The sequence below is a fragment of the Schistocerca gregaria genome, chromosome 2 (assembly GCF_023897955.1).
Source record: "Schistocerca gregaria isolate iqSchGreg1 chromosome 2, iqSchGreg1.2, whole genome shotgun sequence".
In the NCBI taxonomy this organism is placed as follows: domain Eukaryota; kingdom Metazoa; phylum Arthropoda; class Insecta; order Orthoptera; family Acrididae; genus Schistocerca; species Schistocerca gregaria.
In genome coordinates, this window is record NC_064921.1 from 286708947 (window position 1) to 286729191 (window position 20245).

Below are 20245 nucleotides of genomic sequence, written 5' to 3' on the forward strand. Positions count from 1 at the left end.
GATTTCTTGGAATATGTTAACCTTTTGTGAGACATACCAAATGCCCGCCTTTTAGACCCGACCACCGGGCTGACGGTCGCATGTTTCCAGTTCCATACACCCATCCAATCTGCCCAGTTGATAACTACTGCAGACTACGATTATTCTGTGCTACTGAAAGACTTTTTGGCATTAACGAAGCCACCAGACATACCAAAGGACATCCAACACAACACTGTCCACATCAGGTTGACTGAGGGGCCACTGACCTGCTGTCAGCCTCAAAGAGTAGTGCCGGACGAGTTGAAGACAGCAAAAGTCGAATTCAAGAACACGACCAAAGAAGGCATTATGCATCCATCTGATAGACCCTGGTCTTTACCACTGCACCTCATTCATTAGAAGTGTGGAGCTTGGTGGCCTTGCGGAGACTACAGCTCTTTGAACACCCACACAATTCCTGGCATATATCCGGTACTTCTGCTCTGTGACTATAACTATGCACTGAGGAGTGCTTGTGTCTCCAGTGTACTAGATTGTGCCAACGCCTACACACAGATTCTGGTGGAAGGTGAAGGCAGAGACCCGGTAGGGTAAGACCCTGGACAGTTCATTATCACTGGCAGCCACAGAGGCTACAGAGCTTTGACCATACCTGAGACAAAGTGGCATACATCCCCAGGGAGGAAACATAGGGCCCTAATACAAAGGCCAATTGCCTATGCGGAATGCCCACTGTGGGGGGCCTGTCTGTTGCTGCAGGGAAACAAAGTCACCAGAAGTGGTCACTGCCACAAAGGTCATCATGTTGGAAAGCCACGAGAGCAGGGGAGGAGACAGATTGATAGCAGAAAACATGCCGTGAGAGGCACTGAAATGGGTAGGGGCCCGTCACTGAGAAGACAAATCAAAGTCTGCAGTAATTTGGTTAATCAGAAGACCCTTAACTGTCAAAGCAGCACTCCCCCACAGGGATTGGGGGGGGGGGGGGAGGCACTGAAGTCGCCAAGGAGGTGGTATGGGGCAGGAGTTGCTGTATTAAGGTATGCAGGTCAACGTAAGGAAGTAGCCTACCTGGAGGGAGGTAGACAATGCAAATAGTGGTTGCTCGTGTTGTTCTCACTCATACCACTATTGCTTCCAGGTTGGTATGAAGGGGATGCAGTCACTAATGACATCAGTGCGAAAAACAAAAGTGCAGATCCCTCCAGATGCTATCCCGGGACCACTATGGTTCTTACAGAGCAAGACAGAATGTAGAATAAGGGGAAATCAGTTGTTGTATTTCCAATAATATCCATTGCATTTCCACTGGATTATCGTGTGGAAAGAGTCTAGGTTAGACATAAGGAAGCCGAGGGAAGGTCATGTCACAGGGCCAGTGGTCATCACTGACGAGGATGGGTGACACCCATAAATTAGGTATCAGAATCAGATTGCGAAGGGGGAGACAGCACCTCTGGGGCCATCACGGGTAGGGGGTCTTGTCCTGAGACTTACGTTTATTCTTATTCTCCTCTTTTGAAGGTTGAGGGAGGCAGGGCACAGATGGAAAGCAGGCTTCCACCAGATCCGGAACTGAACAAGTCGGCATCCTTAGGGTGCACATATGGTGCATCCCGTGGTCAAATTATGGTAGCAGGCCTCTGGCCTGAAAGACCATGGAAGAAGAGGATCATGGGGCAAAGCCCCTTCACTGGCAAATGCTGAAGAAGAGGGGCTCTTCTTTGGCTGGTCAGGGAGGAGGGGCGGACCTGGAGGGGAGGGTGTTGGAACCACAGGAGAGAGGAAGACAGGGCTGCAGTACGATAGAGGTAGGAGGGGGAATGGATGTAAAAGAGGCAAAGGTAGAAAAAAATGTCACTGGGTGGAGTCAGTCATATTTTTGGTGATCCTCAGTGTAAGATAGACAATCCAGGGACGTGTACTCTTGGATCTTCTTTTCTTTCTTGTAAATGGGGAAATCTGGTGAGAATGGAAAGCGGTAGTTATGACTGTCGACACACACACAGGTGGTGGAACACATGGGTTTCCTTCATGGATTGGGTGCCCATAGTCACCTTGCAGAGCAGGAAGACATATGGACAAAATGAATCACCGAAAGCACCTCATGGGTGGTGGGATGTACTGCTTCATGCCACATCAGTAACACATCACCTTGAGCTTATCTGGGATGGTATCTGCCTCAGAAGCCAGAATAAAGGTACTAGTAGCAGTTACTCAACAGTTTGCAGGATGAGGTCTCTATGAATAATCATATTCAGAGACTGGTGTGGAATAACAGACATGGAGACATCGCTAAGTGATCGCACTAAGGGCTGCATATACCAAACCTGTCCTCAGTATTCTCAAAAAAAAAAAAAATAAAAAAAATAAAAAATTGGCTTTATGGTGGTGAATGTGTCCCCATCGCTCTAGTACAGACCAGGTAACAGGGATACGAAGCAAGGTTCAATGATCCACTACCGCTCGAGAAGACAGCTATTTGAGAATGGACATACTTAAGTAGCTTGATACATTTCACGCACCATGCATTCACCCTGATACCGCCCACTCTGATCAGGGGCTCTCCCCATGGGTATCACCCAGACACAGCAACGGCTATCTGGCACAGCAGCCGTTGCCGGGAGTTCTGATGCTCCAGGATGACAAGTAACCTCTGCGTGGTATATATGGGAAGAGAACAGCTCAGGTATCGTTAGTGTGATCCGTGTTGATGGAGGCTCATCCAGATGGGTACATAACAGGCCTACCACATGGACTGGCTGCATGTGTTGGTGACATAGCGGGGCGGAGGGGGCTACAGTAGTGAAGGAAGAAAGGGGAGGAAGGGAGGAGAGGAATCCATGCCACAGAGACCAGAAAATTTAGAAGTGGAGGTCAAACCCCAAAGGGAGACCAAAAACCTCAAAGGATGAAAGAACAGGAACAAGAACTCAAGGACTGTATGGAACCAGGTGGGTAGCCAGGTTGCCAAACAAAACACCGAGAGGGGTGAAGGAGGGGGCCCCAGGAAAGAGGCCATGATGGGGAGGGAGGGGCATGGTGGAGCCCAGGAAAGAAGAATGGGCTGCAATAGCTCAGCCTCATCTGTACCATGTACGAACTCACGAAAGCGCTGCGAGCATCCTGTGGGGGGAGGGGGAATGTGCAATGGAGGCTTATTAAATGTATGGAGTCATTTCTGCTTTTAATATTGCTAGCTGAACATTTATAAGATGCTGCCTGTTGGAACAACAACCCACAACACATCATAGTACTCCTGAGCAGTAAATTAGAACACATGCATTGACTATTTTAGCTCTTTGTTTTAAAGTATTTCCATTTTGGCCCTTTCAGGTAATGAGAAACGAAGCGAAGTAGGTCTTCATTTGCAGATTTTTGTTTACTTGATGTTCTGTCATCAGCAGTGAAGGAAAGTAGGACTACAAGATTTAACAAAAGTTGAAGTACCACAATAAAAACAGTGTGGGCTCATTTTTAGAATCTTTCCTGCATTTGTGATGCGTTACACAGGAAATCTTTAGTGACAAGTGATAAAACTGAAGCACTTGTGTTATCTACAATTTGAAATGTAATGTATCTCATAACATACATGATTTATTTTGTGAAAACTAAAAAACTGCATTTGAAAGATTGTGAATTATAAACATAGAATAACTACAATTTGGAACCATTATTAATTCAGCTATAACAGTGATATGCAGGAGTATTTCTTTACAATTTTCAACATATTAGATAGTTACAACCAACTCCCAGCCATGAATTATTTGAAGGAGTAATGGCCCATTTTGCTGGCTACCAGCATTTCTTAAGACATTCACTTTCAGTAGCCTTGAGTTCATTCTCCCCAGAATATCCTACACTAAATTACCATCCATCTGGTGCCCATATGGTGGTACCAAGGAAAAATGGAAAGGCAATGAGAGATACCAGGCTCCTTACTAAGAGTATGCGCCATCATTTTTAAGTTCTCCTAATCCTCTTGTGAAGTGAATAAATATAAAGCTCTAAATTTGTTAGGTTGCTTACATTGATCAGGAATCAGCCTCAGGAACTACTGTCCTGTCCGTGTTCTAGTGGGTAATTTGCATTAAGAAAACTGTTCATAATTGTTAATAGCACATTCTTTTACTACTTGTAGCAAGGAATACATTAAACTTACTTTTCTAAACACATCGACATGTACAGTATTACAACATTTTAACACCACAACTACTAGTCAATTTAAACAATAGATTATAGGAAAGCTTACAGGAACAAAGTATATACAAGAGTATTTTCTGACAATGATGATACAAACATTCATATTCCCTCTAATGTGATATATTTAGCTCATATGACTGATCATCAAAGGGAACGAAAAATACATAATTGAATTTATTGATTCCAATAGGGCATACTAATACCTTAATTAAAAGATAGCATGCATATTTAAACAGGGAGGGGGACCTAACTGAACACTGCATATAAATTTTATTTGAGTTGATACACGTTTCTAAATGAAAAACCTTTTCACACACAGCTTATTTGTTGTAAGGGAGGGAGTGAGTGAGTGAACAAGATTTAATACAGAAACAGACACACTTGCTGCAAATGAACATCACGAAATTTTATTGGTTAACATTTTCCAGCTTTGTACACTTTAACTTTGCTGGGGAAAACAAACCAGATCATATGAGCATGATGTTATACCTAACAGACAGATTCTACTGTATCGACTTACAAATCCGGCTCCAAGTTAAAGAAAACCATTAGGCCCTATTGACCAAGTTGTGTTACAGAATCAAATTAATGTGGGAAGAAAACAATCTAGGGATAAGGAATATTTTTTCTTCCAGATGAGACTGAAGTGCAGCGATTGCCCTTTTATTATCAGGACAAGGGCAAAGTAATATGGGGGGATATGTTCACTTGAAAACAATGAAGCATGACATTCCATTATTTTTCATGGTAGTGAACTGTAATATATAGTATTTAATAGTTGGTGTATTCTTTGTTTGGGTGCAAAATACAACTTCAATTCAAGAAGCCCATTACCCGAGTTCAAGATACGGGCAACTGAAGGAACACAGCCTCTGTCCATGATTTACCTTTGCTGACTTCATTAGCAACCATCATTTATAAGGAAAATTTAACCATGCCAGTTTATTTTTACCCCCAATCAAATGCAAGTTTTGTACTAAAAAATGTTAACCAAAACACTCCCAAAACATGTACCCCTGAGAATATGGTAACAGGAACAAACGATGTTGCTTGCAGCAATACCCAATATCTAATAAAAGCTTTGAAGACCAAACTATCATCCACTGTATTGAAGGAAATGTATTTAGTGGTTGTGCCTTTTCAGACATGAACTTCCAAACTGGTCACATAAACATGGAAGTGACTCAGTTATAGAGAACCAAAATCAAGAATGAAAACATTTTCCTCAAAGACAAATACTGTATAAAACACACTGAAAATGCAAATGAGTGTAGCACATTTATGTAAAAAAAATTTTTTTATGGCCACGCCTCCTATCCAGGCAACCAATGCCAAGGAACTTTAGCAATAATATAGTATGCCACATCCACCAGAAGTGTAGAGAAATAACATTTCTATGTGACACCACAATGTATAATCAATAACAAACAAGTTTGCAGAAACTGAACTCTTATTTACAACAGACTTAGAAAATGTAAATGTCATATGCATTACAGTACACTGACTGAAGCCAGATCACATCTGATCACTGGCTACAAATTAGCATCTCATTATTTCAGAAAAATCAGAAAGGTATATATATATCATTAAAATATAAAAGTTTTGACCAGTCTAGTCATTTAAAGAGAGAAGGATTTTGAATTAGCTGCTACTGAAATTCTAGAAACAAATATTATGACTGCATGCTTTACTGCTCCCCAACAGACAATATATACGCCTTCCTCAAAAACCTTTAACACTATGAAGCTTTACCAAAACGAAAAAGTACTTATTTTCTGTGGCTACTTTAATATTGATTTTCTGCCTTATGCAAGAAAATCCCTATTCAACCTCTACGGCTCATGCAGTCTAAAAATTACAGTAACTTTTCCCACAATATGCAAAAATAACACCAAAACAACTCTAGACCAGGTATTTATAAACTGCTGCTATCAGGCTGTAGATCGTACGGATACAGGCTGTAGTGGTCACAGGGCTGAAGTCCTCCCTCCAAGTTGCAACAAAAAGTACACAACTAAAGTAAGAAGTTATAGCAGTGAAAATATGAAAGCATCAATCTATTCCCTAGCACCAGAAAAATGGAAGGAAGTATACAAAGCAAATGATATGGATAAAAAACAAAATGTTCCTTAAATACACTCTTGTATCACTTCAATATTGCTCCCCTCTCAAACTGGAACATATTAAATCAAAAGAAGCCATGGATAACAGGCTTAATGGTTTCTTGTGGAAGGAAGAGAGACCTGTTGAAATACTTAAAAAAAGAGAGATACGAGGTTGGAACTTAAATACTGGCAACTACTTATTCACAACCGATACAAAAGAGTTACATGTTTGCACCTGTTACTGTCCCTCAAAGTAGTCACCAGCATTGTGTAGAACATGTTGCTAGCGATGTGGAAGGCATAGTATACCGTTAGAAGAGTCTGTTCTGTTCATTGTGGGAATGGAGGGGTCTACCGCATGTCAAATCTCTGGAACAGTTCTGAAGCGAATACCATGAAGTGGTTCCTTCATCATCAGAATCAAATCATAGTCACAAGGACTTAAGTCCGGGGAGTATGGTGGATGGTACAGTACTTCCCAGTGCCACTGACGGAACAGAGCAGCCACAGCTTGCGCTGTATGCACCCATGCATTGTCGTGCAAAATGATAGCTGGGTTGCACAGAAAGTGTTGCTGCTTCTTTCGCAAAGCTGGTCGCAGGTGATGCTCCAGAAATGAAAAGTAATATTGTGCACTGACACTCTGCCATGGAGAAACTGAATGTGTTAGGATAATACCATCACAGCTGTAAGCGAGAATCACCAGAACTTTCACCATTCTGGGGCTCTGATGCACTTTCGACTTTCACGGCTACCCATAATGACACCATTCATTGGATTGGTGTTTCAGTTTTGGCTCGTGCAATGTGTCCCATGTCTCATCCAGTGTTACTATACGATGTAGATTCGACAGGCGGTAGACCACCCCATTCGCACCATCGACAGAACAGGCTCTTAACAGTATACTACGCCTTCCACATCACTGGCAACGGGTTCTACACAACAATTGAGTACTTTGAAGGACAGTAACAGGTGCAAACATTTAACTTTTATATCAGTTGTGAATAAATAGTTGGCACTATAACTTCCAACCCTCGTATTAAGCAAATGTCAGAATTCTTAAAAAAATAGTAGCACAAGCCAGGCAAATGACAACTATGTGGCAACATCCTAAAACAAAGCCAAGGCAGTATGGAGTATCATAAGAAACAAAACAAATCAGCAGCCTCATGAACATGAAAATGCAACACTGCCCACAACAGTTCCAAGGTTATTAATTCACAAGAAACTGCAAATATTTTCAACAATTACCATGGAAGTATTGTAAAGCAACTACTACCAAATATGAACAAGTCCACATCCACATGCAATAAACAAAATAAAATAAAAAATTCCGTAGGCACTGAATTCTTCTGGGAAACTACTGCTGGTAAAATTATATTAAGCACAAAGAGCCTTAAAAACAATCATCTGGAACCCATGATACTCCAGATTTCATCTGAAAGAACTGCATAAATAAAAGAGGTGTCTCCTCTAATGCATACAACCCATCACTGATCACTGATGACAGGTACATTTCCTGCTTGTCTGAATGTGGCAAAAGTTACAGCAATCTTTAAGAAAAGTGAGAAAAATAATGTGGGAAATTACAGACCTGTATCATTGCTACCTATGTTTGGTAAACTTCTGGAGAGTAATTTATCAAAGAATAATAAACTTTTTGGAAAAGAACCAAATCCTCTCAGATGCTCAGTATAGCTCCAGGAAAAATAAATCCACAAAAACAGGAATATATGAGTAAATACATTCCACCTAGACAAAAACAAAAAGCAGTTGGGATCTTCCTAGATTTGTCAAAGGCATTTGACATTGTACACCACAATATTCTACTAAAACTGCAGTCGTATGGCACCAGAGGCATTCATCTGAACTGGTTCAGATCATATATCTCAATCAGGAAATAAAAAATTGCAGTAACAGAAAATGATCATGGACATACTGAAACTTAGTATTCTGACTAAGACAATATTGCACAAGGTGTGCTCCAAGACTCAATATTTGGACCAATTCTGTTTCTTCTTCATATTAACAACTTACCGTTTAACATCAGCACCACTACCAGTACACTCTCTGCAGATGACACCAGTACCTTTGAATATCACCAGAAATGGCCATGGGCTGCAAGAGGCCATAACGAAGTGCAGATGAGCTGGGTGATTGGTTTGACAGAAGTAATCTGATAGTCAATACAAAGAAAACAATCTTCCTAAACTTCCACCTGAGAAGCATAAAACTTAAGCCTGTATGGAACTAAATGGCTCTGCAATATCCACCACATCAGAAACAAGATTTTTAAAATCTGTGAATCCAGGACAACAAAGTGGGAAACACACACATCAGCAAAATGAACAGTAAGCTGAACCAATTTTGCTGTGCCTTACATATCCTCACATTCTGCACAAGCGCAGAAACCACTTGCACTGCATACTATGTGCAATTTCATAGTGTAATGCAGTATGGTATGATATTCCTGAGAAACTCCACATAGCAGACATTCAGCTTGCCTGGAAGAGAGCTGTAAGAATAATGAACAGGGCAAAGCAAACTGACAACTGTGGACTTCTCTCCCAAAGTTCACTCACTCTTCCTGTTGGCAGTCTCTACATATCATAAACATGTAAGTTTGTAAGCAATAATACTACCCAATTCAACAAAAACGTGAATGAACATGGTACAAGACAAAAAATGAAACTTCATGTTCAAAATATGTGTGCCTCAACCTTCAAAAACTCACCATTCAACAAATGCACCCAACTGTACAACTGCCACCAGAAATATGGGACATTAAGTCTCCGTCTTCATTTTATACAACTCTGAAAACCTTCCTGCTTGATCATTGCTTTACACAGAATCTGAATTTTTGCCACGTATGAGTGAAAAGAAATTTGAAATCAACTGCAGGAATGAATTTAAGAAGTAAACATTAATGTAAAATAGTTGTGTGTGTATGCCATTTAAAATAAGCAAATTGTGTGCTCTACTTTAACTGTGCCAACAAGGTATGAATTTTGTATGCATGTCATGTCAGAAAGAAATGAAACTATAATAATTAATAACTATTTTAAATAATGTTTGTACATTCCCATCAAATCACATCATGCTATGAATTGTCCAACATGAATTGTGTGTGCATGCATGTCTTGTACAAAAATGATTCAAAGGACAAACAAAAGCTTAAAACTGGCAGTATTTATAATAAATAACAATGCACTTGCTAATCTTGATAAGCACTGGCTATCAGTGTCTCCAAGCTGGCTGACAGTTTATGAGAACAAGTAAAACAATATTAATATGACTAATAGTGGCGAATCAGTGAATAAAAGGTTGAAACATTTTTTCCTTAGACACACAGTGGGCAAAACATTGACAGGTGTTACTAAAGTTTTCATTAAAGACATTTCCCCTAGGTTGTTAGAAAATTGTTGGAAAAATTCAGTAATCAAATCTTTCAAGTCGCTTCTGGCATATTAACAACACAGAAAGGTCTATGAATAAAGTAATGAAAAGGTATTCTTTGGTGCTAACTGAACTTACCAGAAGCTCAGTGAGAAACGTATGAGCGATTGTTTTGTGTGGGAAGTGGTGTGTCCAGAGACTTAATATGTGGTTCATTTTACGAGACCTGATAGCACATTAAGTCTATTCAAACTGGAAATAGCCACTTCTGTGCCATCGAATGTGGGGAGGAGATTCCAAAAGCTGAACAACGGTTATAGAAATGGTCCTTTGTCTTAACAAGACTTGGGCTTGGCCTGAGCAGTAGTTATTTTGCTCATACTAGCCCTGTATTGCAAAGTTCACAGGATACCAGCAATGAGGATCAAAAAACCAAAGCACACAATCTCAGAAGCCCAACTTCTTTATCATAGGAACAAGGAAGTTAACCGACAAGTTATAAATCTGACATACAACACTAGAAACTGGGAAACATTACACGGAATGATCCATTGGTAACGAAAATTTGTGCAGAACTTTTGTTGTGATACCCCAAAGATGAAGATCTAGTAGCAGTATATCAACAAAAATTCTGACCTCAATTCTTGCTTTAGGAATCCTGTTAACCTGTAACACAATACAAAGGAATCAAATTATTTATAGCGAAGTTGTGAGATAAAACATTCCTGCATGTATAATTAAGAGGCAGTGATCATTTGCTCACTGCACGGAAAAACTGGTAAATAGAAAAACATCTGCCTGAAACTGTAGCGGAGCTCACTCTCATTTCTATCGATTATATTTTTTCCTTGGACTGATGTGGTCTGCCTGTACGTATAGAAGGCAAAAGTGGATTATTTTCTTTAAAATAATGACGTGTACATGATATGTACCGACGTAAATGTTTTCACTTAACATACCTCTATGTTCCACAACCAGGTAATGTGCCACAGCAACATTTGTAACGATAGGGCCTACCACATCTGTGCAATTATTGTGTGAGGATTAAGTTATAATTCTTGCAAGGGAATGAGGTATAGAGGAGTGACCACAATATTGACTCTCCTCCGCTGGAAGACAACTGTGTCACCTGAATAGGTTTACAATGACACGATTTTTTCGAATAACTTCGCCCGCAAGTGATTCTCTCTCTCTCTCTCTCTCTCTCTCTCTCTCTCTCTGTTTCTTTTTTTTTTTTTTAAAAAAAAAAAAACAAGGTAAGAGAAAATTCCAACTACTAACATATTTTGATGTCACACAGAAGGTGATCTGCAACTCTCTTGTAAACAGTACTTACAACTTGTCCATTGCTTACATGCAACATGAAAGATTCAACTACAAGAATTTGTTGTACTGCGCATACATTTTCCAAATTGAATGCACTACAACGACAAAGTCAGACTCTTTAGTGACAACCTCATCATCCTCTCGAACATGTCTACTTCCTGGTTTGTAACACGGTCAGTCGGCATATTCGCAGACTTCTCCATTAAGAAAACGTCTGACATCCAACCACTACAGACCCTCACAAGTCACAACGAACAAACAAATTAAATAACCAGTAACTACCCAGCAGACAACTCTCCCGCTACTTTCAGGTCAGTTCGATTTTTACCCGCCGATCGATACCTCGCCATACTTCGCAAACGCTCGACTATTTCAGCTTTACGTCATTTCCAACTCGTTGGCTGCCAGCCTGCCAGTAAATTCAAAGTTGTGCGCACTGTTTTCAATGGAAGACAACAGGACATAAATTGCGATGGAGAGTAGTGTGTAGCTTTGAATAGTCGTTGCACCTATATCTATTTCCCAATATTATTTAAATAAGACTGTTCAATGAACGCAGTGTTATTTTCCGAAAGTATCAGTTTGGCCACTTTTGTAGATAATTTTTTCTCGCTTCTGCATTATCGATGTAGACTAGTGGCTTATGTTGGGAGTAACTGGGCTGGGCGAATGGCGTGTTTTCATTTGTTCTTTTGCTTATGTCGCAAGCAATTGTTGATGCGTAAGAGTGGTGTTTCTCTGCGTTAGTGTCGGCAACATATTATGTGAACAATGTACACGAGCAGCGGCATCATATTAACAGCGCTCCACGCTGCTGTAGGTGCCGGCAACTTGGAAGATGTCATGGAAATGTTGGCGAAAGGAGCTGACGCCGAAGCCGCAGATGCCTTCAAGGTACGACCGCTCCATATTGCTGCGAAGAAAGGCCATTTGGACATTGTTAAAGCGCTTATCGCTCGGGGCTGTAATGTAAATGCACGGGCGTCTTGTCATTCTCCATTGTCCGAGGAGATTGAGCGGGACATCACGCCGTTACATTTAGCAGCTGATAATGCTGACTCTAATCTCGCGCTCACTTTGATCGCTGCTGGTGCTTATGTGAACGCTAAGAGTAGCTCTAGCATGTTTCCACTGCATCTGGCAGCAAAGCACGGCCGTTTGTCCGTAGTGAAGGCACTTGTTGCTGCGAATGCAGACGTGAATGCCGAGGACAATATAAAAGCCACACCATTGTTTTTCGCTGTGGTGCAAAATTTTGAAGACGTAGCCAAATTTCTTGTACAAAACGGCGCTATTGTAAATGCCAGAAATTCAGACTGTAACACACCATTGCATTTCGCAGCAGAAAAGGGAAATGTCAACATATCGAAGTTCCTGATCCAGAACAAGGCCACGATTAATGCAAAGAACCTGGAAGGGATCACACCATTGCATGTGGCTATCCAAAACAGACAAGCCGCAGTAACCCAGTTTTTGATTAACAGTGGAGCAGATGTCAACGCGAAAGATGTCGACGGATGGACTCCTTTGCACAGTTCAGCTCATAGTGGATACCCAGCGGAAACTGCTAGACTCCTGATTGCGAAAGGTGCTAGCGTAAATGCCAGGGATCGGAGTGGAGTAACACCCTTGAGCGTTGCTTCTGAACAAGATTTCGCCGATGTAGTAAACATCCTGATCAAAAACAAAGCAGACGTTAATGCCACTGACGAGCGAACGTGGACGCCATTGCATAGCGCAGCTTACGCAGACAGCTTGGATTCTGTAAAACTTCTGATCAGCGGTGGTGCTATAGTTGATGCAAGGGATCACGGGCATATTACACCATTGCATTTCGCATCAGCCTTCTGGCACACCGAAGTAGTTCAATATCTTTTGGCGAGAGGTGCCAAAGTTAATGCAACTGACAACACAGACTGGACGCCACTTCACTTTGCGACAGATGAGGGAACCCAGTTCGTTCTGAAAAAGTCAGGACACTCGGATGCACAGGCGCTGAACTCGAAACTTAGTAGCGTGAAAGCTCTCATTGAAAACGGAGCAGATGTAAATGCAAAGGGAAGTAACGGTGAAACAGCTCTGCACATAGCTGGAAAGTATGGTGATTCAGCAGTTGCTAGAATCTTATTAGAGAATGGTGCTTATTATGATGTGAAGCCCCATCCCTACTTTGATAATATTACCGTTCCAGAGTGTGATGTGGGAAGGAGTGAGAATATAAATGCTTTACTGCGATCTATTGAAAAGCTGTTTCAAGCTGTGAAAAGAGCTAAGTGTGCTGAAATTGAAAAATTCGTGCAAGAGGGGGCACCTGTTAACAGCAGAAGCATCAAGTATGAAACACCGCTTATGTATGCGTCTTGGAAAGGCCATTTACCTGTTGTTAATGTTTTGCTTAAAAATGGGGCCAATATTAATTTGAGCAACAGTAATGGCATTACTCCATTGCATTATGCAGCAAAATTTGGGCATCATGAAATATTGTCTACCTTATTGCAACATGGTGCAGTATACAATGCAAGAACCAAAACAGGTAAAAAAACACCATTCCATTTTGCCCAAGAAGGAGGGAAAAAAGAGGTTGCAGATACTCTAAAACGGATTGAACGATTATTTATTAGAATAAAGAAAAAGGATAGCACAGTGATAAAAGAATTACATGAATTAAGGGACATAAAATATTCTGAATTTCTTTCCATAAAAAAGTGCAAAAATGTAAATAAGGAAACTCTGGCACAAATAGCTTCAAGAAATGGATATGATGAACTTTGTCAATTGTTTTGTAATTTGTAATAGGATAGAGTACCTGTTTATTACTCATTTATGTTAATGAATGGTTTGATAAAAGTAGTTCAAGTTATATGAAATGAAATTGATTTTCTGAGATTTTGTACACTGTCAGGGGATAATTTAGTGTTGCTGTAATCAGCAAAAGTACCCTTCATCAACTGACAAGTTGATAAAATTGATTCACAGTGTAATGACAAATCTATGTACATTTGAGATGTTTAAATGGTTATCTTTTACTTCATTCTAGTGATGTTTCAATGACAAACAGTTAAATTGGGTCTACTCGTCTGACATTGTGTACTAGGCTGCTCTGAGTACTCCTAGGCAGCAGAATTCGTGTTGTTCTTTATTTTAGAGGCTCAGTCTATACTTATGTGTATATTTTCATAATATACATGTTTTTACCAGGGAACTGATATAATCTTGTCTGATACGTCCATACATATTTCATATTCTCTCTCACTCCACTGTTGTATAACAATGTGAGATTCTGTGCAGGTATATAGTTGATATGTATATGCCATACAGACCCTATCATTTTCATTTTATAATAATTCAATAAAGTCTTTCAATAATTGTTGTAAAATTCTTGTTACTTCTGTGTTCTGTGGAGAGTCTGTTTCAAATAGGAACACTGTAGCCTTCAGACTATGCAGAAGCTATTGCCTTTTAGTAATAGCACAGCCTGAAGAATGTCATACCACAATAGCAAGTAAATAAAATAGGCCTGTATGTTTCGAATAATAAATAAAAAGTATGGCAACTTGAAGTAGTCGATTGAAAAATGAATTTGTGCTTGGGTAATGCGTTATCATCAATTACCTGTGCTTTGCAAAATTGTAGGCCTATTTACAACATAAAATATGGTGACAGTAGCAAATGACATCAGAGTACATAACTTGCTCACACACACACACACACACACACACACACACACACACACACACACACACACACACACACACACACACACACACGATGAACAAACAAACAGCCCCTGTTACATTAGAAATGGGTACAGTGCCAAAATTATACAAATTGGAATAATGAGTACAGAACAGGTAACAGCAGCAACAATTAAAACTGAAATGGATAAGAAATGACAGATATAATTGGAGACTTGGTGGAGTCCATCAAGGAAAACTGATTGATGATTGTTTTCAGCTCACACCTGTTTACAGTTCCAACCTACAGGCCAACTCCCAAATATTTTAGGAATACACATGGTTTTTATTTACTAATTGCCTGTAGTGGTGAATGTGGGTTGTATGTGTAAGTGGCACCTTTATTTCATTGTTTGCCAATGTATAAAGCCAATTAGGGTATTCTTCTTTGCACCTAAGGTTGCTACCAGATATGCAAACATTTCAGCAATAAACCAGATCAATATTCAACCAATAGGCAACAAATACTAATCCCAACATCAAATGCTTTTCATTATTATTATTATTATTATTATTATTATTATTATTATTATTTTATTTTTTTTACTTAATACTAGGGTCAAAGAGTTATAGTGCACAAGCTGCGGCCCTGTTTCCTTGTGCAAAGTTATGATTTTTTTTAAAGAAAATTACAGCTTTAAAGAATAACATGGAAAAAGTCTGTTCTTCAACATTTTTCATAAAAAAGTCTGAATGATGTATTCAACTTTTTTTTACATCAACTTAGTGGCTTACAGATGTCTGTAGTTCAACTCATTACTAAGTAGTAGAAGTTTGAAAATAGGGAAATTGATGCCAGACTAATGACTGGGTACTCACCCTTGAGCCTTCAAACCTGAATTTATCAAAAATGGTTGGCTAGGACAGTGCTATTGGGCAGTTTTACTACTAACACTTGTAGATATCCATGCACCAAATATGACTAAATTCTGAGAAGGTCACATTATACCCCCCTGTGAGGTTACACAGAATAAGACATAATGGAGTTTTCTCTACAGCTTTTCCTCCAAATCAGATAGAGTTTTGTCTTCCTGGCACAAGGTACTGTTAAGTGTAGGCATAATCCTTGCTTTCGTTCCATTTTTCCTTGTATAATTTTAGAAAAACAGACATGCATAGGAATAAATTAAGAAAAAATTACACTTTTCACCTACAATGTTTACATTATATTTACATTTCCAGTACTCTTGCTACAGGGTTATTGCAAATGATTGAAGTGATTTCACAGTTCTACAATAACTTTATTATTTGAGATATTTTCACAATGCTATGCACACACATACAAAAACTCAAAAAGTTTCTTTAGGCATTCACAAATGTTCGATATGTGCCTCTTTAGTGATTCGGCAGACATCAAGCCAATAATCAAGTTCCTCCCACACTCGATGCAGCATGTCCCCATCAATGAGTTCGAAAGCATCGTTGATGCGAGCTCGCAGTTCTGAGATGTTTCTTGGTAGAGGAGGTTTAAACACAGAATCTTTCACATAACCCCACAGAAAGAAATCGCATGGGGTTAAGTCGAGAGAGCATGGAGGCCATGACATGAATTGCTGATCATGATCTCCACCAAGACCGATCCATCGGTTTTGCAATCTCCTGTTTAAGAAATGCCGAACATCATGATGGAAGTGCGGTGGAGCTCCATCCTGTTGAAAGATGAAGTCAGCGCTGTCGGTCTCCAGTTGTGGCATGAGCCAATTTGCCAGCATGTCCAGATACACGTGTCCTGTAATGTTTTTTTCGCAGAAGAAAAAGGTGCCATAAACTTTAAACCGTGAGATCGCACAAAACATGTTAACTTTTGGTGAATTGCAAATTTGCTGCACGAATGCGTGAGGATTCTCTATCACCCAGATTCGCAATTGTGTCTGTTCACTTCACCATTAAGAAAAAATGTTGCTTCATCACTGAAAACAAGTTTCACGCTGAATACATCCTCTTCCATGAGCCGTTGCAACCGCGCTGAAAATTCAAAGCGTTTGACTTTGTCATCGGGTGTCACGGCTTGTAGCAATTGTAAATGGTAAGGCTTCTGCTTTAGCCTTTTCTGTAAGATTTTCCTAACCGTTGGCTGTGGTATTTTTAGCTCCCTGCTTGCTTTATTCGTCAACTTCCACGGGCTACACGTGAAACTTGCCCGCACGCGTTCAACCATTTCTTCGCTCACTGCAAGCCAACCCGTTGATTGCCCTTACAGAGGCATCCAGAAGGTTTAAACTGCGCATACCATCGCCGAATGGAGTTAGCAGTTGGTGGATCTTTGTTGAACTTCACCCTGAAGTGTCGTTGCACTGTTATGACTGACTGATGTGAGTGCGTTTCAAGCACGACATATGCTTTCTCGGCTCTTGTCACCATTTTGTCTCACTGTGCTCTCGAGCGCTCTGGTGGCAGAAACCTGAAGTGCGGCTTCAGCCGAACAAAACTTATGAGTTTTTCTATGTATCTGTAGTGTGTCGTGACCATATGTCAATGAATGGAGCTACAGTGAATTTATGAAATCGCTTCAATCATTTGTAATAGCCCTGTAATTTTCCTTAACTGCACTACTGAGTTCTTTACGTTTCTATTGAACAATAATTCCCTTTTGTAAAATTTTCTGTGTTTCACCTGGGTCAAACCACTGAAATGCTGCAATATTTCAACGAATGGTCACTCCAAGTTTCTTCAGACACAGAAGGCTCTACCTAGCTTGAAACTTGAGCTTAATCTTAATTCAGCTTACCAGAAAAGGTAAAATTGCATTTAAGTTTATAGAGTACTGATTTCAGCTGTTATGGACAACTTTATTAAGATCTGTTGGATTGCTGAATAAGTTCATAGTAGTTTTCCATAAGTGTAATAAACATAACAGATGTCTGTAGTCATCAATAATATATTCTCCTTCGCTATTTACAACACTCTGCCAATTCTTAGGTAACTTTTTGATTCTCTGAATGTAGAAATTGTGTGGTTTTCAGCCCAAGAGTCATTGAGCTATTTTCGGAGTGCATTTTCATCTGGAAAGGAAGTTCCTTGGAGGTTGTTTGATAGAGAGCAGAAAAGATGAAAATCTGAGCGCCCAAGCTCAAGTGAATATGGAGTGTGTGGAATGACTTCCCAGCCCAACTCCTGTGTAATGTATTTTGTAAGCCTAGCTGAATGCTGGTGGGTGTTATCATGGAGTAGCATTACTTCACACAGTCTTCATTGGCGTTGCTCTGTTATTGCATTTTCAAGATCTCTCAGTAGTTGACAGTAAATGTCAGCAGTGATGATTACATCTCAGGGAAGCAATTCGTAATACACCATACTGTGGCTATCCCACCAGATGTATAACGTTAGGTTTTGTGGATGTGCCAGGTCTTTATGTGGGGAGTTGCTGCTTTGTTTGGGCTCAGCCATTCCTTTCTTTGTCTTAGGTTGACATAAAGACACCATTTCTTGTCACCAGTAACAGTACAGGATAGGAATGGTTGGTGTTGTTCACAAGCCAATTAATGATGAGCAAGGAGAGGTGCACATATTGCCACACACTGACTTTAGTGATTATGGCTTAGAGTATGCGATACCAATACACCCGATTTTTTGACATCCTCCACTGCATGCAAATGTTGCATGATGGTGGAATGACCACTTTTGTCAGTTCTCAAGGTCACTGACATAGATCATTGTGGATTAATATGTTTAAATGAACTTTTTCGAGTCTCAAAGGTCTTACTGAAAATGGAGAGCCACTAATGTCAAAACGATCCTCCTTAAAACAAGGAAAACAATTTATTGTCATACTCTGTTCAGTGGCATTATCCCCACAGACAGCACAATTGTTTCTGGCTGCCTCCACTGTTGTCAACCCCTCTGTCAAACTGAAGCAGAAGAATATGACAAAAATGTCCTGATTTTTCCACTCGGCACTCCATTCTGTAGCAGCCAGAGCCAGAGCTCCACTATCTCCAAATGATGGTATGTCAGCTCAAATAGCAACAGTCAACTATAAATAAAAAATGACAATTGATAAATGGATCCACAGCAATTAGAATACCAATATGCAAAACAAAAGTGCTATGAATTTATGCACTAACCTAATATTAGCCAGAAACATTTGTGGTGTGTATGGGGATAATACCATTGGATAGAACAGGGCAAGAAAATGACTTTCGCATTTCATGAAGTATAATTGTGACATTAGTGACTCTCCACATTCAGGAAGACTTCCGGGGTTTGACGAAGATCGTTGAAATGCTTTAATCCACAATGATCTACTTCAGTGTACTTCAGAACTGTAATCATTCCACTAATGTGCAACATTTGCATGAAGTGGGGAAGGTTCAAAAATTGGCTATATGAGTACTTCATAGTCTAAGCAAAAATCACAAAAATCAGTGGATGGCCTTATGTGCTTCTCTGCTTGCTCATCATCAGTTGGCTCCTGAATAACAATGGCCATTCCTAACCTGTATTGTTACTGGTGACAAGAAATGGTGTCTTTATGTTAACATGAAGTAAAGAAATAAATAGTTGAGCCCAAAACAAATAGCAACTCCCTGTCCAAAGATCCATGTGTGTCCACAAGAGATAATATTACGCGACAGAGTAGTGTACGACAAATTGTTTCCCTGTGTTGTGACTATTACTGCTGACATATTTGTCAACAAATCATACATTTTACAGATGCATCACAAGAACGATGATCAGGAAGACTACATGAAGTGATGCTACTCCATGATAATGCCCACCACATTCTGCTGGACTGACGAGAAACAGTATACAGAAGTTAGGTTAGGAAGTCATTCTGCAGCCACATTATTCACTTGATCTTGTGTCCGAAGATTTTCACCTTTTCCATTGTGTATTGAAAAGCCTTCAAGGATCTTCATTTCAGAATGAAAATGAGCGCCAAACACGGCTCGATGAGTTCCATGCACAAGACCACATGTTTTCTACAGTTACAGAAATGAAAAGTTACTTCAGTATTGGCAGACTGTTGTAAATAGGAAGTAGAATATAATATTGATGACTGAAGTCTGTAATGTGAATCTTTTGTGTTTATTAAACATACGGAAAAACAATACCCCATATTTGCTGCACAGGAGGACCATACGTTTTTCTGGTATGATCTGGCATATTTTACTGTAATTTGACCAACATATTTACAAAATAATTTACACTCAAATTGCTGAAAGTGTTTTAGTTCAAGAACACCTTGTCAGTGGCTGTTGCACTCTGATCTTCAGTTTACACTGGAAACATTACTCTGGGAAATAGTGAAAAACTGGGCAATTATAGATGTCACTGATCAGTAAGAAAAGGAAAGAATTAAGATATCTCCAAGTAAGGTCATCATTTACATCTCCATCTATTTAGCAGCACAATTTAAGCTTCAGAACTTTTTTGTTATGGAAAGTAACAGGTACTGTAGATGAAAACGTCAAAAAGTTGACATACTGTTGCTATTTTCATCTGCTTTTGTCTTATGGTATCATATTGTTGATAACTCACCTTTGAGGGAACACAGAA

At 39.8% G+C, this 20245-nt stretch overlaps 1 protein-coding gene across 1 annotated transcript; it reads left to right on the forward strand.

The window, feature by feature from the left end:
• Positions 1 to 11379: 11379 nt before the first annotated feature.
• LOC126336878 (ankyrin-1-like) lies at positions 11380 to 14617 on the forward strand. The gene has a single exon (XM_050000985.1). It carries the CDS (start codon positions 11784 to 11786, stop codon positions 13803 to 13805), a length of 2022 nt encoding a protein of 673 aa, XP_049856942.1. The 5' UTR covers positions 11380 to 11783; the 3' UTR covers positions 13806 to 14617.
• The last annotated feature ends 5628 nt before the right edge of the window (positions 14618 to 20245 follow it).

Bases quoted from the DNA above. Each gene is read 5' to 3' on its own strand.
- LOC126336878 (XM_050000985.1), top strand. From the start codon at position 11,784: ATGTACACGAGCAGCGGCATCATATTAACAGCGCTCCACGCTGCTGTA.